Here is a 23,809-nt window from a genome sequence, read left to right as displayed (position 1 = left end):
TCCGCATTTTGTTGGCTGGTGCCACATACAAAGATCGGCGTCTTATCGGCAATCGAATAGGCGTTGGTGGATATAGCTACTAAGCAGTTGAATAAGTGGCGCTGCCAGAAATTATTTCCTATTATTCTTGTTAGTCTGGCTGACTCATTGGCAACAGTAAGACGAGACATTCTGACTTCTGGCCGCTGGGAGAGCAAACTTTCTTTCATCCAGCTCACCAGACTGTCATCCGGTTTCCGGGCCATCTCTCTGTTCTCGTAGACAGCTGCGATCTTTGCTTTCAAGATGTCTTCTGCTACTATCATCGATCACTCGCCTCACCAGCCGGATCCGTCTCCGCCAGTCGCTACAGCCTCCAACCTCATTCTCATTGACAACTACGACTCATTTACCTGGAACATCTACCAGTACCTTGTGCTGGAAGGTGCTACGGTCCATGTCTACAGAAATGACAAGATCACAGTGGAAGAGCTGATCAAGAAGAACCCAACCCAGCTCATTATCAGCCCTGGCCCTGGTCACCCTCAGACGGATTCCGGTGTCAGTCGAGATGCAATTCGCCACTTTGCAGGCAAGATTCCTGTCCTGGGAGTCTGTATGGGCTTGTAAGTTTCCCTCTCCGGTGTTTCATTCACTGGCTTCTTTCTCTGGCTTCATTTATCCAAAACTTCATGCAGCTTACAATTATAACAGGCAATGCATGTTTGACGTCTACGGTGGAGAAGTTTCTTCCGCTGGTGAATGGCTACATGGCAAGACCTCTCCCTTGACTCACGATGCCAAGGGTGTCTTTGCTGGCTTGCCTCAGGGCCTTCCTGTGACTAGATACCACTCGCTTGCAGGTACTCATCTCACTCTCCCCGAGCGCCTGGAAGTCACTGCTTGGGTGGCCAAGCCAGATGGCTCAGCCGGAATCATCCAAGGCGTTCGACACAAGGATTTTGTTGTTGAGGGTGTCCAGTTTCACCCGGAGAGTATCCTCACTGCTGAAGGCCGTGTGATGATTAAAAATTTCCTCCACATGCAAGGTGGTACCTGGGAAGAGAATGAACGACTTCAGAAAGCTACATCAGCCGGCAACGCCAAGCCTGCTGCGCCTAAGCCTCAAAAGAACAACATCCTTCAAAACATCTACGCAAGCCGACGAGTTGCCGTAGCCAAGCAGAAGGAGATCCCATCTCAGAGGATGAGCGACCTACAAGCCGCGTACGACCTAAATGCCGCTCCTCCCCTTGTACCATTCGTCAGCCGATTGAAGCAGTCGCCTTTTGATGTATCTCTTATGGCGGAGATTAAGCGCGGCTCCCCGTCCAAAGGCGTCTTCGCATTAGAAACTCAGGCTCCGGTTCAGGCTCACAAATACGCCCTAGCTGGTGCAAGTGTGATATCTGTCTTGACAGAGCCCGAATGGTTCAAGGGCAGTATCGAAGATCTAAGAGCCGTCCGCCAAGTTTTGAACGGCATGCCAAACAGACCAGCCATCCTTCGAAAAGAGTTCATCTTTGAGGAGTATCAGATTCTGGAGGCAAGACTAGCAGGAGCGGATACAGTGCTATTAATCGTCAAAATGCTTGAAGTTGAGCTACTAGAACGATTGTACAAGTACTCGCAGTCTCTTGGAATGGAACCTTTAGTAGAGGTGCAGAACGCAGACGAAATGACAATAGCAGTTAAGCTTGGTGCCAAGGCCATTGGCGTCAACAACCGAAACCTCGAGACATTTGAGGTTGATATCAACACCACAGGTCGACTGCGAAGCATGGTGCCCGATACTACGATGATTTGCGCACTGAGCGGTATCAACAAGCACCAAGACGTTTTGGACTGCAAGAGAGATGGTATCAATGCTGTCCTTGTTGGCGAGGCCATTATGAGAGCCCCAGATGCTTCAGTTTTCATCAGTGAACTATGCTCTGGCAGTAAACCACCGCCGAAAGACAACTCCCTTGAGAAACTACACGTCAAAATCTGTGGCACAAGAAGCGTGGAAGCCGCCTTAGAGGCAGTCAAGGCGGGTGCCGACTTTATTGGCGTTAACCTAGTCCCCGGCGCTAGGCGAGCTGTTTCCCACGAGGTTGCCTTGGCCATCGCGGACGCAGTTCACTCGGCTACCAAGTCATCAGTAGCCCCCGCTAAACTCTCAATCCCTTCATCAAGCGCCACAGATTTCTTCTCACTCACAGCAAACAATCTCAAGACTCCTCGTACCCAGGTAGTTGGCATATTCCAGAACCAGCCCCTGAGCGAAGTTTTGGAAAAGCAGAGGCTTTACAACTTGGACCTGGTTCAACTTCATGGCGAGGAGCCAATCGAGTGGGCCAAGGCTATTCCAGTTCCTGTCATTCGCTGCTTCAAGCCTGGACATCCTAGCCTCGGTATCCGAGGATATCATGCCGTACCTCTACTGGACTCCGGAGCCGGGTCCGGGAAGCTGCTGGACGTCTCAAGCGTAAAAGAGGTCCTACGAAAGGATCCAGATCTCAGAATCTTCTTGGCTGGTGGCCTCAACCCCGAGAATGTTGCAGAAGCAGTCAATGCTCTGGGAGAATACAGCAGCCAGGTGATTGGAGTGGATGTTAGCAGTGGAGTTGAGGAGGACAGCAAGCAAAGCTTGGCTAGAATTACCGCCTTTGTCAATGCGGGAAAAGCAATTAGGTAGATGGACAAGAATAGAGATCTTGTGTTGGGATATAAATGGATGGAAAATGCGTAGTTAGATAAACTGAATACATGCTTCTGCCATTCATCACATCTTGGTATCTCACTGCTGATGGCTTACAGTCAAAATTATTTCTCTCTCATTGGCTAGGGCCAAGTAGTCTATGGTTAGCTATACAAAGCATATGTCCACGCTGCAGTTGATCTTGATCACATCCGTCTTCTCAGCACCAAACAACTCCAAGCTCTCGCAAGAGCTGTCTTTAGAGGAAAAATTATCACACCGCCAATGCCTTCTGTGCTAATTCATCCCGCTGCAATTTTACCCAATTTCGTATACAATGACCGTAATCTAAGTTTATTTGCTTCCTATCCCACTCCAGTGTGAAATCTGATTCTCAGAGCGTCGGTTGTCTCTTCATCTCTTCACAACTTCATCTATGCTTTTTGTCTATAATCTACAACGATGCCTCGTCGAATATTCAAAAATCTCGTCATCGCCACAGCAGGCCCCCTTCCCGGCCAACTCACCCTTGACAGCCTACGACAATGGACTACAATCCGCAAAGGGGTCTTCACTGAGGACTTTGACGAGCATGTCACGCACCTTTTATGCACTAGAGAACAATTCAACCAAAAACTTCCAAGAAGTATCCTTATATATTGCCAACACACAATCACCTCTGCTCCTAAGCATGGATTATCTAACCAGGTTATAGTCAAGGAGGCGCTAGCCCGAGGGAAACAGCAACACATTGTTCACTGCGACTGGTTCGAGATATCCGCCGTCAATGATAAGAAAGAGCCTGAGAGAGACTATTCCATGAGAAATATCCTTGCCAAGCAAAACGCGGCGAAGAGAGAACTAGCTCGAATCGAAAGGGGGAAGAGAGAAGGCGAAAGAGCTGTCAATACAAGTAAGATTGCATATCTACGATTTTCCTTGGGTGCTAAAGAATAATATTGATAAAACAAATAATCACTAGACTTGTTCCACATTTACATCGACCGAGAGTTCTTCTCATATCAAATCGATATTACCCGCGATGATGACGAAAAGGGAGAGTTGGGGCAACGATACACTCTCTACGTAAGGCATCTATCTATCAACTACCACACGGCAAGCGTGCCGCTCACTAACATGGACAAAATACAAAACAGCTCTGGGAATCCAACGCCAAACCCCACCTCTACTGGTTCACTGCCAAATTCATAAAGAAGAAGGGAGACAGCCAACCCAGGTTCCACCGTCCAAGTCCCTGCTCTGGCCCTTGGCGCCGAGAAATGGATCTGTTCATGGGCTTTTTCCGCATCAAAACGGGGATAGAATGGCAGGATCGCATAATTAAACAGAAAACGATGCCGAATTCATTCTTCCAGTATTCGCCACCAGTAAGTTAACGTCGTCTCAGTACTTTTCTGTCCCACCACTTTTTATTGCTTGATGGATACTAAGACGAGGCGTGATTTAGACAGGCGGGAAACCCGTTGGACGCCGTCTTCGATTCTGCTACGAATATTGTCTACAAGTTAACGCCCAACTGCGAGGGTTGCCCTGGCCGCCTGTAGAAGAAGCAGCTAAAGTCGAAGATGAAGATACAATGACGGGACCACAAAGCCGATCGATCATGGATAGCTGCGATCATGAGATCGTTCCCGTTAATGAAGGACATAGTGAATCGGATTCCCAGCCGCAGTCCGAATCCAGTGTCGCCGATAATGACGAGGAGGACCGTTTCTCGCATCATGAGATTGAAACAGAAGAGTGTGCACTATCTCAGGAAGTAAAAGGAGTGCCAAATTTACCGCAACCTGATATGACCGTGGCGTCTTCTGAGTGACTCGGTTTCATTTCCATGTCATTCAACATTTCACAGACAAAACCATTGGACTATTAATCAGGATGGCTACTCCTTGCGAACCATGGATATGAAACCAAAGCTATGGCAGAAAGCCATTCCAAGAAAAGATAGCTCGACTACCTAGTATTACATTACGTCAAGAAATATTAGCGCTTTCATCTATGCTGTACAATATCGTAATCGTTACAACTGTCCTCATAATGATCCGTCATTCAGTATCAACTTTCTCCAACATTTCATCTCTCGTTTCAAAACCTCAGTTTGGGAAACACAAATACGAACAATATCAACGCCACCATCAGGCCATATACCCACGCATACAGCATCATCCTCCCCCACCAGCCTTTCCCCTCAGTCATCTTCTTAAGAGACCCCATGCGGCCCTGTGCCGCCTCCATACTCAGTTCTGATTTCTCCATGCTAGCTCCAGCAGCACCAAGTAGATTTTTGTCCTCTTCGAGGGTAGCTGAGAAGCTCTTAGAGCTTTCCTTTAGCTTGCTTGCCAGATCGAGGATAGAATTCGAGATGGCATCTTGTTCTGCTCGCTGCTGATCAAGAATGGCCTCTGCCGTGGCTGTCGAAGTTTGGGGGCTTGCAGGTTTGCGGCGGCTGGCAAATAATGCGGCGCGAGCTGTGCTGTGGGATGAAGGAGTTGGAGATGGGGCTTCGTGGCGGGCGCGCAATGCTTGTGTCGTTTGCGTAGGGAGGACTTCGCGTGTACTCGTCTCAGCAGGTTCGCTCGTAGTCGTAGTCGTGGGAGGCTCGGGTATGGCTTCAGTTTGCGTCGGGGGTTCAGGGGGCTCGGGCTCTGGTACTTTGGGCTCTTCAAAGGAGTCCCCTCCTGGCGCGTTCGATGATCGTCTTGAGTCTACGCTCTCGCTCGGGGTAGGTATGATATCCCCCAGGAGATCTTCTCCTTCGGATGAATCGTCTTCGTCTACAGCCACCTGAGAATCATGTTAGGTTCGTTCCAAGTCTTTCTGTACCGAAGACGAAATACCTTTCTTAGGTCGTCTAACCGGTCAAATAACAAATCTAGGATTTCCCTTTGCGCTGTGAGATCGCCATGTGTATCTACTCTCCTTCCCGGTAGCGTTTGTTCTAGCTTTGTAAGCGCCGCCCGCGCATATTGAAGGTTCTATGAAGACTCATCAGCAGCGTAACCAGTTGCGACACATTCGTCCAGCCTTACAGCTTCGACCCTCGTCCTCTCAAACTCGCTGTTGCGCAGCCTTCGTTCACGTTCGGGGCTCGGATGTAGCACAGACTGCTTTAATCGGGAGAGGAGCTGCGAAAGCTCAACTGGAGACAAATTCGGCGGTTCCCCAGCAGGTAAATTGGGAAATAGTGCCATGATGGTTATAGAATTATTCTATTTGGACTGCTGGCGAGATTTGCGACAGAAGTTGTTCCTGGCATGAGACATGCAAATCGACCTACCGCATGTAGCATTACGTCGCTACAAGGGTCTGTGGCTGAAGCTAGGCAGTGCGCCACAGTTGACCAACCAGGCGGCTTTTACTCATGCGCATACTGTATGTCACTACAAGACGAAAAGGCCAACATCGCTCAACTACTAGTACTAGGTAGTACTGCAAGGCTGCTACGTACTACTTAAGAGCTTAGTACTTATATATTGTGTTTTCCTATTTGTAATTCAGGATACTAGTTGTGATTTTGTAGCCACGAGGGAACCCTTTGCAATGGATCCAACTTCAGAAATTGGAACGCTTCGCGAGGTCCACAGCATAAAGCGTATTATACTGAAATCAGCATTGCGCATTGCGCACCTCTTGCCGGAGCTCAGCCTCGTTACTGATATCTTGAAATTCCCAATGTGATATTCTAGAAATAAAGAATCCCTATGGATTTGTAAGGCCATGCAGAACGCCGCATGCTCCAATGTCGCTCAAAGAATAATGAAAGAAGTTTCCGAAAGAGAGCCACCTTCCAAATCGAACCGCAATGTTGCCCGTAGGCTGCGTCCCTTTTCAATTAGCTGGACAGTAAATGCGCCGATATAGCTCTGGGTTCCATCAGCCAACCATCGACTGGGCCAACTGCATATGAATCTCGATTTCAAGCCCATATCTTGCTGGAAAATTGTCAAGCCAGAGTACTCATCAGGGCCTGAATTTCCGAGATAAACGTTCTGTATGTATCCGTAATGATCGTCTTTGTTGCCTTAAGGCACTGTGCAACTCATATGCTAGTACCAGTCGCAAGTAGCTGGATAGTAGTCGGGTAGATTGCTGTCTCAAATCGCAAGCCATCAACAGCTCTGCGAACATAAATCAATCCTTCTCTTCATCCTCTTCCTTCCTTGCCAGGGAATCCTTCAACCTCTCCTCCTGTTTCTTCCAGTGTCCTCCCTCTTCGTAGTCAGAGCTAATCTTAAGAGCTCTTCTTAGTCGCTCGCTTTCCTTGATCTTCGCGTCGGCCATCTCGTGGACCTGGTGCTCTTTGAACGTCTTTCTCGGCGCATTGTTTTTATTCCTCGAATTCATTTCTGCAAGCAGCTTCTTTCGTAGTTCATCGCAGCGGCGATCAATCTCCTCTTCCTCAACTCTGCAAAGTATGTTAGAACTAGAGCTACGCTTCTTGAGCCAAGAGATGCACCTACTCTTCTTCCTCAAGCTTGTCTCTCAGATCAAAGACTTTTACTTCAATCTCTCTCTTGCGATCATGTTCGAGGATTCCTTTGTCGGGTTGTCGCTGCTTGTGTCGCATGTCCCGATCTTTGGGGTACGGCGCGCCGTAGTCGCGCGGCCTGACTTGGGCAAGATTTCGCTGGACGTAGCCGGAGGTACCACTTCCTCGCGGAGTCGAAAGGCCAACGTTGTCTGACATGGCTGTTGTGGCTAAATTTGGCGATAAAACGCGGATTTCCTTCAGTGTGTGTCGCGTCGAGAATGAATTCGTTGTACAGAGGTTGGGCCGACAGCTGCAAGCAAATGTCATCATTAGCGGCTCCAGCGGCCAGCAGCGACCCGAGATAGTGGAGGTTAGCACCGGGCGGTGAATCCTTGCCGCTGATAAAGCCCGGCAGAACTCGATAACGGAGGGGCAGATTGCCCCTCTAGCACTTTTCTTACCCTGCATCGTCGAATGCATGTGAGTCAACATTTATGAGTGCAGGACTAAATTCTCATTTAAACGGCCCTGTACATCTCTTGAAACATCTTTAATCTCTATTCTTTCTCAGAACTATCTGTTTCCCACCATAAACCTGCTCAAAATGCCACACTTAGCTGAGAGTGCTCCCGCGGAGGGCGAGACGGCAATTACTTTCCCTCCCATCAGTAGAGATCATATACAAAATTGTTCATACGAAGCATGGTTCCCCAAGTACCGGAGCTCATGTCTAAAGTCGCGAATTATACCACTATCTCCGGCATTCGTATCATATCTACACGAAGATGGCATTATTCTCGCAGACGACGATGAGGCCAACGAGCCAGAAGACGAAGAATGGTCAACTCCCGCTGCTAGCCATCCGCGAATTACTCCATATGAGTCCGACGACGAGGAGGATGAAGAGGAGGAGGAAAGGCTTCCACCAAATAAACGCTTCCCGGAGATTCACGAGTTAATCAAGCAGAAAATTGCAGAGCTTGGCGGCTCCGTTGCGCCAAAGCTGAACTGGTCATCTCCAAAGGACGCCAAATGGATATCCCCACACCAGAACACGCTCAAATGTACATCTCCCAACGACATTTATCTCCTCCTGAAGTCATCTTCCTTCGTTTCGCATGACCTCCTTCACGCATTTGACGACTGTACCGATACTCCACCAATGAGACCATTCACCCCTGTCCTTGTTCTCAGACCTTTCTTCACACCTCATGTCGCCCTCGAATTTCGGTGCTTCGTAAAGCATAGGTCGCTGATTGGAATTACACAGCGGGATCTTAATCACTATGAATTTCTGGAACCACTCCGGGGACAACTGTGGAAGAAGATTATGAAATTCTTCCGCCAAAAGCTGAGACTGACGTTCCCCGACTCAAGCTTCGTGTTTGACATTTATATACCTGGAAACTCCTTTGCCGAAGATGGATTGGGAAAAGTGAGACTTATGGATATCAACCCATGGGCCCCTAGCACAGACAGCCTGCTTTTCTCATGGGAGGAGCTTCTCACTATGGAAGTTGAGAATCCGTTGTATGGATCCGTTTCGGAGGATCAGGCAGCAGAGGGAAGTGGAGATGAGACTACGGCCGACGAGATGGACGGTGATGCTGCCGAGTACGACACGAATCGCCAGCCAGAAGTCCGCATCGTCAAGAAGAATGACCCGGAGGCATACAACTTCAGCTCGCCGCAGTACTCGGCTCATAAACTCCCCAAAGAAGTAGTTGACGCCAGTCTGGCTGGAGAAGGGGGTCTAAGGGAATTTGCCCAGCGATGGAAGGAGATCACAGAGGGGAGAGCTCAAGGCATCTGGGAGCAACCGAATTCCAGAGCATAGACAAGAAGAAAGCCATACAGTCGTTAATCCTAGAGCAAAGATAAATGGAGGACAGTTGAGACAGAGGCTCCTATGCGCTCTATAAGTGAGCTGAAAGTGACTTGATTCTGATGACCTGAGCAGGTTTGAGAGCGCAGAGCAATATTAACACAGTGCGAAGTATGGCCGACCAATAGAAACCAATATGCCGAAACACAGTGTGGCTATAAATCTGCCTAAATTCCCCACGCGTTCGTCGTCTTGTCAGGCTTCGACAGCTGCGCCCAGCTGTTGCCAATCCCACCCACGCTCATCGCCATTCCATCTCACTTACACGCTCATCGGCTGCGAGCTTGAACAAGTCCTGAGTTTCACTGGCCATCGACCAGTCGCCAACGCCGCCCGCCATGCCAAGCCGACCGCGCCCAAATAAAGTGACCAAGCCGTCGCCCGGGCCTGCCGCTCGTAGGGCCAGCCGGTCATCTCTCTCTGCCGCTGCCCAGGAGCAGCTGAAGCAATACGCAAAGGAGGCTGCCAACGCCAACTCCAACGCCAACCACGACGCAACCGCGCTCGATACGTCGATTACTGAGGCTGATCCCATTGAAGAAACCCAGATTGACGGCATTGATAAGTTTACCGCGGTCAATCTGCTGGCCAATGGGAGCTCGATGACCTCCATCCGCACGTCTCTCAGCGCCTCGATGCGCCCAGGTGATGAGTTCCAGCTCGACCACCAGATGCCTGACCATTCGTCGCCAGAAGATCCTTCTGCCCGCACTGCAGCCGACCTGGCCTACGCAGCGTACGGAGACCTGGTCAAAATCGACAGTGCGCTCTGCAAAAAGCTCGCTGCCGAAACTGCGCTGCGTGAACCGACTCAGCGCCGCGTCGATCAGAAGCTCAACATTGAGCGCCGGAGCAACGTCGAGGCCTTGCTCGCCCACATGACAGGCCAAGCTGCCCCCAAGCCTTGCAAAAACTGCCACAAGGGCCATGGTCCCTGGACCCAGTGCGTTGTATACGACGGCCAGATGTGTGGAAGTTGCACCAACTGCTGGTTCAATGCAAGCGGCTCAAGATGCACGTTTCATGGTAAGTTGTGATTATTTTTTTTGCTCATCTTCTCTCCAATGTTGCCCACGTTAGCTACGGGCACTGGATTTCATCTCGTCTTTGGCTCGATCTCAGACTCCCAAGTGATTTCTTCCCTTTTCTACCAGATGGAGGTTTCTAACTTAACCATCTCATGTAGAGAACAACCATCAGCAGCCACAAACCTTGTTCGCAGCAACTGTCACTTCAGGAGCAAACCTCCTGTTCTCACAGCCCACCATCGCACAGCCATCGCCATCCAATGTCAATCTCTCGACGGATGTCAATCACTGGGGTCTGTCTGAGTCGACCAAGCAGTTGATCACCCAAACGATTACTGATGTGAGCACCTTCTCCCGACGAGATCGTTTCCTCGCGAGAATCGAGGCCGCTGCTAAGGAGCTCGGCATGAGAATCGCGGAATACGAAGAGTTTCTCCGGACTCCAGAGGGCATTGCTGAGCAGAATGCTGCCCTGGATAGAGATCGAGCGCAGAATAGAGACACTCAGGCTACTGAGGCTTCTATGGCCGATGCTCCTGCGGACGATGTTCTTACTTGAGCTGCTGCCCTTTCATTCTCGCACGCTACCTTTTGCTATGTCTTGCCCTTCTGTGATTACAGCAACAGGGACGGTAATTAAGACGAAAGAAGAAGAAAGTTATATCACAAAAGGCATGGAAGATATTGCATCAGCCTATTCTTTGGCTAGTATATGAGATGTATATGTGTGTACATGCCCAGAAATTTGTACCTCTTTTCCGAATACTAATCCTCTCGACTATAGGCGATTCTGAAGGCAGTCTCCCTACCATATCTGATTCGACTTCAGGCTGCTTCCATCTACTAAAAGAAAAATTGCGGCTACAAACCGAGCTTGTGTATATTTCGAGAATCTTTCATTCGATCAGCCATACGATGCATTCTGGATGGCGCCACTTCGGCATGCCTCATAAGGAAAAGCTATTGGAAAAAAGCCTAAAATCCTACAGGTGCATATTTTCTCCATCTCTTGTTCTATATATATGCATTTTGGCCAGTTGACACGCCATTGTTCTTTCTTTTCTTCCCCCTTCTTCTTTTTCTCGCATCTACTATATACTGGACATTTGGTCATATGTTTGCCCTGGCTGGCAAGTTAACATGACGAATTTGGCGACGATTTTTACACGCATATGAAAAATTGGTATTTTGAGGATTTGGCATGATCTTTTTGAGAGGATATATACTTGGTTTTTATAGTTTGCTTGCTTAGGAAAAGCTAAATAGCACATATAATACCCCTTTGGTTTCTGTATTGATTATACCTCCCATTAGAAATGCCTCCAATGGTATATATTTATCATCGCGTGTATCATGTAATTTTGACATTCGTTGCATATTACGTTTATACTCCTGGCGTATTCACCACAAGTTGCCATGGATACATATATCAACATCACACGCAAAAGTGCGTTTACAGCAGAAAACAGTACACCATGGAAAGAAAGAAAGTTAAAGGTTAATCATGACTTTATTACATAAAAATAATAGAATTTTACAACCATCTTTCCATACAAAAAGTATTCTTCTCACCATGTCGAATAAGAAAAAGGCGGCAAAGAATAGAGGAAAATCGTACTACCAGTTTCCACGCTCTTCTCTCTAACAACTCAAAAACAAAGCTGTAGTAGTAGTCCTTTACGCGTAAGCTCAGATCCAAAAAAAGAAAAGGAAAAAATTAAGAAAAAAGGTAAGAAAACAAGAAGAAAAAGGAAGCGAAAAAGAGTTGTTCACAGGCGAACGAAACATTAATGATAGAGCAAGGCTTAAACAGAAATAAGAGAGGGCAAACGATGAATATGCAAATACACAAACAAAAACTGGAATATGATGGATGACTGTAATACACATTGGTTTTTTCTTTTCAACGACGAGGGACAAAGCCGCAGAGAGAGACAGAGAAGGGCAGAAAAAAATGTGGTTTCATAATTAAACAAAGTAAATGGCCGCCGCCCATTCGCACCATCGTGTCAGATGTAAAATAAAAAAAGAAAATTGAAAAAACAAGGTAATAAGTATCCCCCCTTCTTCCCAAAGAGCTGCCGCGCCCGCTTTTTCTCCTCTTCCTTAGACGGCTCACAACTCCTCCACGCCCAAGTCTTTCACGCTCCGTTTAGCCCCTGCCGCGTTCCTCTTTCTTTTAATGAGTTGAAAAGAAACCAGAGAGGATGGGTTTTATTTTTGGTAATACACAAGCATCTCTCGACAATCCTTGCGATGGAGGGCTCTCACAAAGTGCTGTAAAATGCCGAAATGGTTCGCCATAAAGAGTCTCAACTTTAGAAAAAAGAAAAGTACCATTATCTAGGACGGTGAAAGATTGCCAAGGAGAAGCCCGCAAGAAAAGAAAAGAGAAATTCCTTGAGCTGGCTTTCATCTCGCAAGGAGTACAATCAAAGATCATGAGCCGTATCTCCGTGGCCCATCTGGTGGCGGTCGTAATCGAGTTTGAGGGTATTCGTGCGTCTTAAAACAAAAATAGAAAAAAAGAATAGAGAAAAGACAAGTCGTCTAGATGAGACCGCATAAACGGAGGTTCTCCTGAATAATGATATCTAGCGCAGATAGTTAGTGACATTGAATACGAAAAAATGCAAGAGGGGAAAATCGCATACCGTTGACTGCCGCCATGACAAAGCGGATCTGGGTGGTATCTGTGGCGCAAGTGAAGTGCGTGTAGATTTGCTTGGTCTCGTGCTGGTTCAGGCTGACAAATCGGTTCAGGATGTAGTCGCACGCCGCCGCATAGTCATCACCGCCCTCGTAATCGGGGAAGTAGTTCTTCATCGGGCTGACCGGCAGCTTCTCCTTGAATCTGTCGATCTTGTTGAGGAAGAGAATGATGGAGGTCTTGATGAACCATCTGGAGTTGCAAATTGAGTCAAAGAGCGTCAGAGCTTCCTGCATTCGGTTGACGGTCTCATCCTCAAACAGCAGCTGATCGTACTCGGAAATGGCGACCAGGAACAGAATTGTTGTGACGTTCTCGAAGCAGTGAATCCACTTCTTTCGCTCAGATCGCTGACCACCGACATCGAACATTCGGTAGGTCAGATCGCCGATGATAAATGTCGTCTCGGTGATACCAGTGGTCTTGACACGTGATCGGAGCACGTCCTGGTCGTTGGGCATGTAGTCGGGAGCGGCAATTCGCGCGATATTATCGAAGTAACTGGTGCAGAAGTCAGCATGTGAGTGAGATTTTTGGCGGTGCCAGCGAAAGCGGGCGAAAGAGAGAGACGGGATGGGGAGACTAACTATCTTGCCGAGTCGTTCAGCTGATATTCGCGAGATCGCTTGAAACACTCCTGCACGCCGTGGTCCTTCCACAGAGCCTCGATAGCACCTCCGACTTCCGGGGGCAGAACATCGCCTTCGATCTGAGCGGGTTGGATGAAAATGGTCTGGACGTGGTACTCCATGCGCTGATCCTCAAGGGGCAGCTCAAGAGACTCCATGGCCTCGAGAATGACGCGCATCGACTGAACGGTGTTGCTGAAGATGATTTCCTTGAACGACTCGCGCTCGTCGCGAGAGTAGCCACCCTCGTGGATCAGCTTCATCTGCTTGAGAATAGTAGACTTTCCAGATTCACCAGCACCTATTGGTAATCCAGGGTTAGTCGGACTGCAAATTCGGCAGCTAATGGACAGGTGAAAATTTCTGCATCGAATGCCGGCAGATGGTGATACGTACCCAGAAGTAACATCTTGATCTCGTTGCGCTGCATCATCTTGTCTCGCTTGAGCTGATTCTCAATCTCCTCGTTTCGGGCCTTGCCCTCCTTGTCCTCTGTAGACATTCCGCAACCCATCTTGGCGGTTGTGAGGGTTGCTCTGATTAAATCTTAAAAAAAGAAAGCTGTAAGGAAGGCGTAAATGAATGATTCGCGTATATGCTGCGTGTCTGGAGTCGCCAATGTTGCAGAACGGTAGGTACTGGAGACAAGCAGGATCTGTTAGCCAGGGAATTCGCCGAAGAAAAGCTGTGCCGCCAGCGGCTCGTACGAGCAATCGCGACGAGGTGCACGCGATGCAATCAGCGGAAAGCGACAATGACCCGATGAAGAGAGCTCGCGTCGTGGTCGCTCACGAACTCGCTGATAGTCGAAGAGAGGTGAAAAGCGCACGTCGCGGTTGGGGAAGCCCTATTTCCACAGAACAAGAAAAAAAGAGGACAACCGGAGGAAAAGGCTCTCCAAGGCGGAATGAAGGCGAATGGAAAAAAGCAAAGAGCAACGGAAAAGGGAGGCGGGTAGAGCTTACTATAGAATACGGCCTGCTAGGCGAGGATGAATGCCAATGGCGGGCAATTCAAGACGGACACAAACAAATAATCGCAAACAAGAGAAGAGAAGATGACCAAGGAAAGAGTTGGTGCGCAGGTTTGAAGACGCAGAACTGGGCGTCGTGGAAATGAGATCCGCGACGGAAATGGAGATTTGGGGGGGCGAGAGGAGCAAAAGCGGCTGGGGAGGATGGCGAGAGAGTCCTGCGCTGGGACTAACAAGCTGGGTATGGCCGAGAAGGAGGTACTATTGCCGTGCAAGTAAGGGGGCTATACCTGCAAGTACTTGTACTAGTGCTGGCGCCAGCGCGAGAAAAGGGAGCGCGGGAGTACTTGTGCTGCACCGTACCTGAAGGCGCCCTGGAGACTGTGGAGCTGGCCAGGGGGGGCAGAGCTCCAGCTCCAGCGGTGGAGCCGCCGCTGCAGCAGGGAGCGCGCTGCGAGGAGCCGTCACGTTATGGCGGCCAAAGTGCGCGCAGCAAGGCCAATGTCCGCCCGAACCGGTGGATAGCACAGTGCATAGACGCGCGCGGCGGCGCTGAAACGAGGTCATTTCGCACTATGAGTCCCCTTTTGCGCGAGTACTCCGTGCGTACTGCGTGCGACATCCGCCAAGCTCCATCTGCTGGGCTCCGTACCTGTACCCGGGCCTTGCCTCGCCCATCCTGCTGTAATCATAGCAGAGCAGAGCTGTGGGTGGCTTGGCCGGGATGCAAAAAGGTACCTGAGGTTGTTTTTAATTGCACATCCCACCCAGGTTGCACGGCCAGTGGCGCATACTGTGCAGGTACCGTATCAGCAGGCGTCTGAGCATGACAGTAATTTCATTTCCCTCCATTTCCAAATCGGCAGACGCAGACGCAGACGCAGACAGGGCAGAGCTAGAGCAGGCAGCTTTGCCGCAGGGCCTCGCATCGGCGTGGGCGAGAGTCCCTTTTTTTTCCCTTTTCTTTCCTTCTTTTGCTGGTTTGGAGGTCGGTTAGCCAATCCCACGCAATACGCAGGCAAGGCGCTGCGATGCAACACAGACCAGGCGAGGCACAAGAGAAAAGAGGCTTCGGATGGATGCTTATCGCGGCCAATGGGTCGCTTGCCTCCTACACCTTCGTTTACTTCGTCTGCCGTTCGACAAATCCTCCGGGGGCTCAGAGATGGACCAGACGCTGGTACGAGCGCGCGGTACCTGTACTTGGCACGCTCAGTGTTTGCGGTGCCAGCTGCACTTATGCACGCACTACTCTGCGGTATCCCGTACTTTAATATTCTGCTCCCAGTTCTCAGGCCGCCTCGTCCTGGTGAAGCGGCCAATCATCATGCCACATGGACTCTGGGATGCTCAATTTGGCACGAACGGGGGTTAGCGACTCCAGGCTTGCTTCAAGGCTTCCCGGCGCTCTCACTGGCCCAGACCAGGGGCGCAACTGAGCCGGCTAAGACTCTAACCATTCGCGGTGGAGCAAATGTCCTAGAGCAGTAGGCAGCGGACATGGGGATCCCCTGCACGACGGGCTAATATTTTGACGCTGCAGCAGGTAATTCAACCATCGTGATGTTCAATTTTAATATCGACGATGTGCTGACCTGCTTGGCTGCCTGCATGTTTGCTCTGCCGATGTGTCATTGACTACCTATTACGTACCTCCACCTACTCTATAGACTGCGGCGTGTATGTGTAATTACTACATGTTTTGTACTGATTCATACCTGTATTCACTAGGCAGGATACTGACTTCAATCCTATACCGTACTAAAATCTTCCCTTATTAGCAGCAGCAGTAAGCAATCTCAGAAGCGAGGCTTGCGAGGCACATGCTCCTCACCTACCTATACTAGCACTGCAGCACGTCCGGCGCCAAAAGAGTAGGTAGACCGCGCTTTGCTGCTCGCCATCGCTGATGATCGCCACAATTTGCGTCTTCCTGGGCAATTGCTGCTGCAAAAGCGGATCCGCTCCAGGGAGCTAGGGGTGTCTCGACCAGGGGGCCACAATATTGCTTGCTCCGTTTCTCAGTGCTCTAGTCGCGTAGCTCGAGGCTTCTCGAACAAATGAGAAGTGTCTTTTCAGTTACTCCGTCCCAATTCCCAGAACAACGGTCTGGTCTTGGTCCGCTTGGACTTGGAGCTCCGTACGATTTCAATAAGTCGGATGGGGAACGGAGCACGCCGTCCCGCCTTACCATTACAGGAAATATCCATTCCATATCATGTGCTGTTGTCTTCCAGGTAATAGCGTGTACTGTATGTAGGTGTCGGCGGTGTTTGCTACAGCAGAGGCAATCAACCAAAGAAGGATATACACACGTACATACTACATACCTACACAACACCATGAGGCATCTTCTAGCTCGAGACGGATCGATTGATTTGATAGATGCCCATCGAACCGTAGCACAGATGCATAGGTAATGCATACGCAATACGGCGCATTAGTCTGGCTGCATGTGAACGTATCGAGCCGAGATGCAGCTGCAGCAGAGCAGTAAAACGAACTTACTTGTAAGAGACACGCCACCGTTTTCACGAGCAGAAGCTACACCTCGATGTACCTGCACAGTATGCAGTGTATCGCGCCTCGGTAGTGCTATACGGGCACTAAAACACAATGCTGCCCTCTGAAGCAGAATCGTTCGTCTTCACCAGCAGAATAAGGGGCCACACGTTTGTCACGCGAAAGAAAAAAAAGATGCAAAGAGATCAACGCCAAATCAAGGCTCTTGCATGGCCCAGGGGTCAGGTTCAGACGAAATATGCTTGGTTTGGCGCTACGTACCAGCGTCCTCACACATTATGCCCCGCTACTCCGTAATGCTAGCAGGCCTGTGGCAATCTGGGGCCAGCTGGTATCATTTCTTAGTACGGAGTACGGGGCAGCTACCAGTCAGGCACAAGTGCCCTGATCAAGTTTGCACGAAGCACAACGGACTTTTGCGTCCCCATGCGAATTCTCGTATCCCGCACAACCAGCTGTGCTGTAAGAAGGCATCAGCACTCGATGGCAGCATTCCGCGGCCAGTGCTAATGTTTGAGCAGGATCTGCTACTGCGGTAACACAGATTTGATACTTTGTCCTGCGCTGCCAAGGCCACAGGCCCTCAGTGCTGTCCTGAGCGCTCAACTGCGCCGAATCGCTAGCAGCCTCTTTGGGCCTGCTCCACAGACAGGCAGGTTGACTGACTTGACCCTCATTAACTGCCCCGGTTTATGCTGCAGTCTGGCAGCATGTACTTGTGCTCCATGCTTGTGCCTTCTAACCAGTGTCGCGGGCTGAGAGGCGGCACGGAGCGTTGATAAGTGAACTGGAACCGGTCGTGGGTTATCATCTGACCACTTACATGGCCGCTCTGAGAGCTGCAATCGCAAACAAGACTTGTCAGACAAGATTTCAATTCCATGTGCATACAAATGACGCTAATATCTAGGACTCGACGATTGCTTATACATGCAAGTACATGCATCTGTTCGGAGACTGTCACAACCGATCATCGTCACCCGAAACATGCGCCCGCAGCCTCATGCATCGAGGCTGGTCGCCATTCTTGCTCCGCTTGGCGCTGCAGACAAGCCGATTGAACGACCAACTGGGTAGTATTGGTTACTGCTGTGGCAATTACGGTAGGATTTTTCTGTTGGCAGCACAACACAGTCACTCCGGCCCATGCCTGAGCCAACAGGCCGTGGCGCGTCGCGATCAGCCTAGCTCTTTCGCTCGCACTTGGTGGATCTTATACATATCAAGAGGCGGATGAGACAGTGATCATCCAAATCCAAAGCAGGGCTTCTCCCCTCTAACGGCTTCGTCCCCCTGAACGGGGGGCGGGCGGCTGCTAGATATGACAGGGCAGTTCAAGGCCTGCCAAAGCCGTTCCTACAGTACGGGGCGCAAAAAAGTTGCACTGCTGCCTTGATCCAAGTATCAAAGTTGTCTCTGATTTAAGTTTGGAATGATATTCCTCCTGCCCATCACGATAGCAATTCAGTTCACACCGAAAGATGTACGTGATACGAGCACCGTCATGAACTGCATTAGCTTAACAGTAGTGCCTTCACATCTAACTATTTCCAGGTCGTAAAGCCGATGATAGTATTCGTTGCACCATGATTGAAGACTCCGATCATCTGTTTCTGCTGAATCGCTATAGATGCAGTAGTGGCCTATTATGTCCCCGGACTGGCGAAGTGATCATCATGATCATCGTTGAATATCATGAGAGCATGACTCTCCCGATACGGTATACAAATCTATTTCCTACCTACATGATACAAATCCATTATATACACAACCCATTATCAAGTGTTTCTACCAACTACACAACTCTGCAAAGTGCTCAGCTGCTTACGTAAATACATATGTACGATGTCGTTTAAAGTCTCCTGCCATATTGTCTGAAAATAGTGGGCAAACTTATGATGGCATAAGATTATAATGTCCTTGCCAGATCAACGAAGAATTAGAACTACGAGCAGGGAAAATGGAAAAAAAAAAAAAGGAACGGACAAGGTTGTTGACACCAGACAAAACCATGACGAAAGTCGAGTGCGGCTTCTCAAAAATTGCCCTGTCGCATGGCGTCCACGATCTCCAGGGCGCTCGGCTAGAATGCCTGTCCCATCCCCTTGTCTGCTTCCGAAACTCGTGCTCCGTAATAGGGCTGGGAATGTATGGTAGATCCTTTCCTATTCCTTTTCACAGTCGTCCGATATTGACGATTTTTATACGACCTGTGTTTGAACACTCGACCCCGGCACGTCCTTGGGAGAGCGTGACGATGGGGGGCTAGGTAAGCGAATGTACATATATAACCCCATACATAAGCAGAGCAAGTACACCTTGGCGCATGCAATCAACATCTTGATGCCGTTTGTAATAGAGGATAAAACAAGTGAATGCTTCTCGGGCCTTGCGTGTACGCTTAGGATAAGTAATCTCTACACCGCTTGTTTGCTTCCCCATATCGAAACGCTCATCTCGCGTTCTTCAGCTCATCTCGAATCATCCGGCACATCTGCAGAGTTACATCCACGTGGATAGCTGGTCAGTGCTGTCTCTCGTCTCATCCGCTTCGGTTTCAAGGTATTTATAGCTGTGAAATGAGACTGCACCGTGCATGTCTGAAGTTCTCCGAACAAGCATGGAAGAGACAGAACCGACGCAGTGTGCAGCCCCCTTTAGAACCTTAGGTAGGGCAGACATGAGGTTGTCAAAGTAACGGAACGGCAGTCATGTTTGATTACGACGGGCTTCTCCAGGAATCGCAAAATAGATCCTGTTGCTCCGTACTACTGCTAATACTATCACTAGTGCTAATTTTTCTTTAATTTCATCGCCCTGCGCCAAGCCCGTACTTGTAATTCTCCATCACCACTGGCGTGGGCCCTGGCTGGTCGCTAGTATGAGATGGGCGTTGCTGGTGCATTCACTAGATTGCTAGCCATGCAGGGATTAACACATGGCTTCGAGGCGGCGAGTCCCATTGTAGGCTGGTTCGATGGAACTATCGTATTAGGGACGAATATTTAGACGCAATCTCTATCTGGAGACCACTCAATTTCTCTTTAGGGGAGAAGAGCTTCTGGGGATTTAGCCGAATGCTGGACGGAGACATTAGGGTATACACGTGGGGAGCAAGCATGGCTGTAGGCGCGATGATAGGAGGGCAGAATACGACAAGGCAATTCTAAATGTGATGAGACAGACATGTCGTAGCACTGGAGGGCATTGTTGCTGTATCCAACACGTGCAAATGTAGCAGCAACCTCCACACATGGGTCTATTGGCAGTTTTAAGCTATTTCATAGCATACGGCAGAGTATACGAAGAAAGCAACAAAACCCAGCAAATCATGACTGGACTACAGTTGCTAAATATCATGACATGATGACGTGGTCTTCTCAAATGCAGATTTATGAACATCTTGAGATAGAAGAATTGGCCGAAGGAGGTTGGAATAACCTAAAGCCGAAAGCTAAAGGGAGGGCTACATATGAACTTTTACACCCGCAGGCGATGATACTAAGTGCTTCATTCTGTATCTTGTATATCTAGCCTTCTAGTTGATACAAGAACATTCTCACAATGATTTATAAATCCACGTTGATCCAATTGGGTGAATTTGTTACTTGCAGCCTTTTTTTTACAGTTACACGATTCTGGCAAACCCAAGATGGCAAATCCAAATCTATCTATACCACGTCATCTATGTTATGACGAGGCAGTTGGGCAATCTTATCTTTTCAAATTGCTCGAATCCAATCTGGCCGTTTATACTGGAAGAAACAAAAGCAGTAAGCTTATTGAATGCTGCGCTGTCAGTGGAGGCGCCGATCGGCAATGCGACCGATCCCTCAGATATGGTTGGCCCGGGTTCCAGCCGACTCGCCGGCGCCAACAAATCCAGGCACCGCCTACAGTATTCAACTGGCCGCCCAAAATCTCCAAGCGCCCAGCTTCCAACCACCGAGTTTTGCTCTTGACCACGGCGCTTTTCGTCTACGCTGCGTCGCTCGTGTCCCAAATCGCTGCATCGAGGGTATTCGAAACTCCAAAGAATCTGCGTCTCTAAATAAATTGCAAAAATGTCGATTCCTATGACGCAATTGGGCAGTCGCGGTAAGTTGCTGATTGCCCTGCCTGGTTCTCCAATTGACTGACCAAAAGAGCAGCCTTCCATCATGAGGAGAACCCCGAAGTAGAGCGCGAGTACGACCGCCTTCGCGATATGGCCCGCGCTGAAGCACAGAAGCGTGGCGATTGCTTCGAACGTGTACGTTGAACCGTCGACCGTGTGGCCCTTCCTCTCCAGCCTTCACAGCACACATCAGGCACAGGTTGCGAAAAAGGATCGACTGTATATACTGACATGTTCTTTCTGGGGGCGCGTTTAGTCGAAGCGCGCGTACGAGGATGGCGACGGCGCCAGAGCGAAGGAATTGTCCAACCAGGGCAAGGCCCACGATGCCAAGATGAAGGAATACAACCACCAGGCTTCCGACTACATCTTCCGGGAGAACAACGCCCCCGGCCGTGTCGACGCCGACAGCATCGACCTGCACGGCCAATTCATCGAAGAGGCGGAGCGCATTCTCGAACAGCGCATCCGCGCGGATCAGGCTCGGGGCCAGACGCACTTGCACGCTATTGTCGGCAAGGGCAACCACTCGGCCAACCACGTTCAGAAGCTCAAGCCCAAGGTGGAGGAACTATGTCGCGAGCTGGGACTCCAGTATAGCACAGAGGAGAATTCTGGAAGGATATACATCAATCTCCAGGGCGGAGAGCCTGTTCCGCCGCAGCATGGCGGATACGGCGACGGCTACCAAGACCAAGGGTACCAGCCGCATCACGGACAACAGCAGCAGCATGGTGGTCAGCATCGGCCTCCACACCAGCAGCAGCAGCACCACCAGCAGCAGCAACAGCAACAGCAGGAGGACGAGTTCGGCGATGGTCTGCTTCCACTTCTCCTGCGCAAGCTGGAAAAGGCTTGCTGTACGGTTATGTAAAGTGGATCTTGGGGACGACGACTATATTAATGCGACGGTGCTGCTAAATTTTGATATGCGAGTGGCATTTAAGGCTATTTTTTCTGCTTCAAGCAATTTTTCCTTTTGGATATGCACATATACCACATGGCGTTTTAGTCATATCTGGACGAATATGATAAATTTTGGATAACGGAGCCAAATGAGTATTAAGAGAATAAAGTTAAGAATTAATATATTCTAGAAAACAATGATTCTTTTGTGAAAAGAACGAAAACGATCTAAACTCTGTATAGGTATCACTATGTCTCGCCATAATTCTCACAAGAGTATTTATTACTTTAATAATCCCATTCCTGTTCCGCGCTGACCCTATTGTAACCTTTGTTTGCCCTTAGTAACCCATACTGAAAACATCCCCACCATTGAAGACCTCTCGAAAGCAGTTATCCTACTTACTGCTAAAAGCTTGCCCCTCTTCGTCGTTTCGAGGAACTGGCTGTGGGCCTGCCTTGTCCAAGCTGAATCCAAGAACTTCTGAGAACAGCGTGACAATCATCTCCATTAGAGAGGACAGACCCAGATAGAGCCAAGCAGTGGAAGTAACACCGCCAAAGATGATGAGACAGGAGTAGACAAGGCGAACAAGGATGAATGGGAAGCAGACAGCCACGGTGAAGATGATGCGGTGTTCACCCACGCCGACGTATTTCTGGTTAAGGATGGCGAGAGCGATGGCAAGGGCCAGGAGAGCTGCGATTGCAATCAAGATGCCCTCGGCAGCATGGCTGATGGTAGAATAATCGACCTTTGGCTTGCCGTCGGTGATGGTGAAATTGGACTGAGTGCCACCGACAATGAGGAGGATGATGGCAAGCAGCATGAGGATTTCAACAAATCTCTGGTGCTGAGGCTTGATGACGACGCTCCCCTTTCGCCGCTGGATGGACTCGAAGACGCGACTTAGAAGACCAATAGCAAGCATGATAAGAGGCGCAAGGCCAATACCGTTGAGCGTCATCCATCCAATGTAAAGATTGACATTATCGGGAGATGAAATGGTTGCCAAGCGAAAGGAGGCACCGATGATTCGAGCAAGAGAGAGGAGGATGAGGGATCGAAAGCCGGCGTTCTTGGCGAAGCCATGCTTGAGGCAGAGGAAGATGCCTCCTCCAAGGGCGAAGGTGTAGAACACAAGCTCGGCGATAGCAATGTCGTCGTAGGCTTGAAGAGGGCGACCCATTGTAGTGTTGAGAGTGTGCTCGCGCACGTGTAAGTCGAGGGTCAAAGGTCGAAGTGGAGAGGAATATGAGTTGAAAATAAGCGAAAGGTTATAGACAAGACAAGCCAAAATAGATGTGCACAAATATACAAATCTAATTCTCTTCTAATAGTATAGACCAAAGATGCCGCTCAAGTCTATTGAGAGTTGAGTAAGGTGATAATGGTGCAAGTATTGATTCCCAGCAACGAAGTGAAGCAAGCTCAAGTTATATATATTTTCTATTAGAACTATCTAACTTCCCCATGCGCATTACAACGCTACGACATAGTTAGGCTGACAGCAGAAAACCGCTTCCTTCGCCAGCCCCTCCACTCAAAACTTTTAATGAGTCGTCGTCGTCGCCGTCGTCAACGCCTCGAAAGGAGCAACAAAAGGTTCAAGGCTTCGTAAGTTCCAGGAACTGCCAACGCTCATTGGTTGCGTCGAAAAGATTACCCAGTATGGAATAGCGCCATCTCCGTTACCCCTGGTGGCTTTTGATTCTTATCGCGTCTTATCTGCTTGCCGCGACCCACTTAATCGGCAGTCGGAGCTCGTCAAGCACGGCTAACGGCTTCTTTTGCTCGAATCGATGGACGTTTTCAGAGCTAGAGCGCTGTAAGCTGCGGCTGGGCGCATTGGGGCGGTGCACTGGGGAGCTGGCCCTGCGCCA

The 23,809-nt window shown here is 49.4% G+C and overlaps 9 protein-coding genes across 9 annotated transcripts; 5 read left to right on the top strand and 4 right to left on the bottom strand.

Moving 5' to 3' along the window:
• Positions 1-48: 48 nt before the first annotated feature.
• TRP1 (bifunctional tryptophan synthase trp1) lies at positions 49-2,851 on the top strand. Its single transcript, XM_024901884.2, has 2 exons — positions 49-605; positions 694-2,851. Exons 1-2 carry the CDS (start codon positions 286-288, stop codon positions 2,657-2,659), a joined length of 2,286 nt encoding a protein of 761 aa, XP_024761070.2. The 5' UTR covers positions 49-285; the 3' UTR covers positions 2,660-2,851.
• Positions 2,852-3,124: 273 nt separating this feature from the next.
• Positions 3,125-4,499, top strand: TrAFT101_009996 (uncharacterized protein; the record flags this gene model as incomplete). The annotated part of the gene is made up of 4 exons (XM_066128813.1): positions 3,125-3,575; positions 3,645-3,748; positions 3,820-4,050; positions 4,131-4,499. 4 exons carry the CDS (start codon positions 3,125-3,127, stop codon positions 4,497-4,499), a joined length of 1,155 nt encoding a protein of 384 aa, XP_065984938.1.
• An 82-nt stretch (positions 4,500-4,581) lies between these two features.
• On the bottom strand, positions 4,582-5,910 carry TrAFT101_009995 (uncharacterized protein). Its single transcript, XM_024901885.2, has 3 exons — positions 5,713-5,910; positions 5,521-5,658; positions 4,582-5,467 (listed from the first exon to the last, which is right to left on the bottom strand). The coding sequence occupies exons 1-3, from the start codon at positions 5,872-5,874 to the stop codon at positions 4,769-4,771; spliced, it is 999 nt and encodes a 332-aa protein (XP_024761072.1). The 5' UTR covers positions 5,875-5,910; the 3' UTR covers positions 4,582-4,768.
• A 159-nt stretch (positions 5,911-6,069) lies between these two features.
• On the bottom strand, positions 6,070-7,468 carry CWC21 (RNA-splicing factor). Its single transcript, XM_024909748.2, has 2 exons — positions 7,144-7,468; positions 6,070-7,088 (listed from the first exon to the last, which is right to left on the bottom strand). Exons 1-2 carry the CDS (start codon positions 7,368-7,370, stop codon positions 6,815-6,817), a joined length of 501 nt encoding a protein of 166 aa, XP_024761073.1. The 5' UTR covers positions 7,371-7,468; the 3' UTR covers positions 6,070-6,814.
• A 147-nt stretch (positions 7,469-7,615) lies between these two features.
• On the top strand, positions 7,616-9,058 carry TrAFT101_009993 (uncharacterized protein). Its single transcript, XM_024908045.2, has one exon. The coding sequence runs from the start codon at positions 7,759-7,761 to the stop codon at positions 8,989-8,991; it is 1,233 nt and encodes a 410-aa protein (XP_024761074.2). The 5' UTR covers positions 7,616-7,758; the 3' UTR covers positions 8,992-9,058.
• Positions 9,059-11,366, top strand: TrAFT101_009992 (uncharacterized protein). Its single transcript, XM_024900016.2, has 3 exons — positions 9,059-10,065; positions 10,226-10,792; positions 10,852-11,366. The coding sequence occupies exons 1-2, from the start codon at positions 9,378-9,380 to the stop codon at positions 10,624-10,626; spliced, it is 1,089 nt and encodes a 362-aa protein (XP_024761075.2). The 5' UTR covers positions 9,059-9,377; the 3' UTR covers positions 10,627-10,792; positions 10,852-11,366.
• A 198-nt stretch (positions 11,367-11,564) lies between these two features.
• On the bottom strand, positions 11,565-14,612 carry CTG1 (Guanine nucleotide-binding protein subunit alpha). The gene is made up of 5 exons (XM_024909749.2): positions 14,372-14,612; positions 13,803-14,044; positions 13,365-13,707; positions 12,722-13,278; positions 11,565-12,661 (listed from the first exon to the last, which is right to left on the bottom strand). Exons 2-5 carry the CDS (start codon positions 13,918-13,920, stop codon positions 12,618-12,620), a joined length of 1,062 nt encoding a protein of 353 aa, XP_024761076.1. The 5' UTR covers positions 13,921-14,044; positions 14,372-14,612; the 3' UTR covers positions 11,565-12,617.
• Positions 14,613-20,536: 5,924 nt separating this feature from the next.
• On the top strand, positions 20,537-22,088 carry TrAFT101_009990 (uncharacterized protein). The gene is made up of 3 exons (XM_024908046.2): positions 20,537-21,000; positions 21,054-21,154; positions 21,276-22,088. Exons 1-3 carry the CDS (start codon positions 20,967-20,969, stop codon positions 21,891-21,893), a joined length of 753 nt encoding a protein of 250 aa, XP_024761078.1. The 5' UTR covers positions 20,537-20,966; the 3' UTR covers positions 21,894-22,088.
• A 235-nt stretch (positions 22,089-22,323) lies between these two features.
• Positions 22,324-23,115, bottom strand: TrAFT101_009989 (uncharacterized protein; the record flags this gene model as incomplete). Its single annotated transcript, XM_024900078.2, has 1 exon — positions 22,324-23,115. One exon carries the CDS (start codon positions 23,113-23,115, stop codon positions 22,324-22,326), a length of 792 nt encoding a protein of 263 aa, XP_024761079.1.
• Positions 23,116-23,809: the final 694 nt, after the last annotated feature.

The sequence above is a fragment of the Trichoderma asperellum genome, chromosome 6, assembly GCF_020647865.1.
Source record: "Trichoderma asperellum chromosome 6, complete sequence".
In the NCBI taxonomy this organism is placed as follows: domain Eukaryota; kingdom Fungi; phylum Ascomycota; class Sordariomycetes; order Hypocreales; family Hypocreaceae; genus Trichoderma; species Trichoderma asperellum.
Note: the sequence above shows the minus strand (reverse complement) of the source record. Positions and strands in the feature narration are given on the sequence as shown.

Coding starts and splice junctions, on each gene's coding strand:
- TRP1 (XM_024901884.2), top strand. CDS start 286: ATGTCTTCTGCTACTATCATCGATCACTCGCCTCACCAGCCGGATCCG. Junction 606..693: donor CTGGGAGTCTGTATGGGCTT/GTAAGTTTCCCT, acceptor CAATTATAACAG/GCAATGCATGTTTGACGTCT.
- TrAFT101_009995 (XM_024901885.2), bottom strand. CDS start 5,874: ATGGCACTATTTCCCAATTTACCTGCTGGGGAACCGCCGAATTTGTCT. Junction 5,659..5,712: donor AGAGGACGAGGGTCGAAGCT/GTAAGGCTGGAC, acceptor GAGTCTTCATAG/AACCTTCAATATGCGCGGGC. Junction 5,468..5,520: donor GGTTAGACGACCTAAGAAAG/GTATTTCGTCTT, acceptor CATGATTCTCAG/GTGGCTGTAGACGAAGACGA.
- CWC21 (XM_024909748.2), bottom strand. CDS start 7,370: ATGTCAGACAACGTTGGCCTTTCGACTCCGCGAGGAAGTGGTACCTCC. Junction 7,089..7,143: donor GACAAGCTTGAGGAAGAAGA/GTAGGTGCATCT, acceptor CATACTTTGCAG/AGTTGAGGAAGAGGAGATTG.
- TrAFT101_009993 (XM_024908045.2), top strand. CDS start 7,759: ATGCCACACTTAGCTGAGAGTGCTCCCGCGGAGGGCGAGACGGCAATT.
- TrAFT101_009992 (XM_024900016.2), top strand. CDS start 9,378: ATGCCAAGCCGACCGCGCCCAAATAAAGTGACCAAGCCGTCGCCCGGG. Junction 10,066..10,225: donor CTCAAGATGCACGTTTCATG/GTAAGTTGTGAT, acceptor CATCTCATGTAG/AGAACAACCATCAGCAGCCA.
- CTG1 (XM_024909749.2), bottom strand. CDS start 13,920: ATGGGTTGCGGAATGTCTACAGAGGACAAGGAGGGCAAGGCCCGAAAC. Junction 13,708..13,802: donor GATCAAGATGTTACTTCTGG/GTACGTATCACC, acceptor GATTACCAATAG/GTGCTGGTGAATCTGGAAAG. Junction 12,662..12,721: donor TGTCATGGCGGCAGTCAACG/GTATGCGATTTT, acceptor TATCTGCGCTAG/ATATCATTATTCAGGAGAAC.
- TrAFT101_009990 (XM_024908046.2), top strand. CDS start 20,967: ATGTCGATTCCTATGACGCAATTGGGCAGTCGCG. Junction 21,001..21,053: donor GACGCAATTGGGCAGTCGCG/GTAAGTTGCTGA, acceptor CCAAAAGAGCAG/CCTTCCATCATGAGGAGAAC. Junction 21,155..21,275: donor GTGGCGATTGCTTCGAACGT/GTACGTTGAACC, acceptor GGGCGCGTTTAG/TCGAAGCGCGCGTACGAGGA.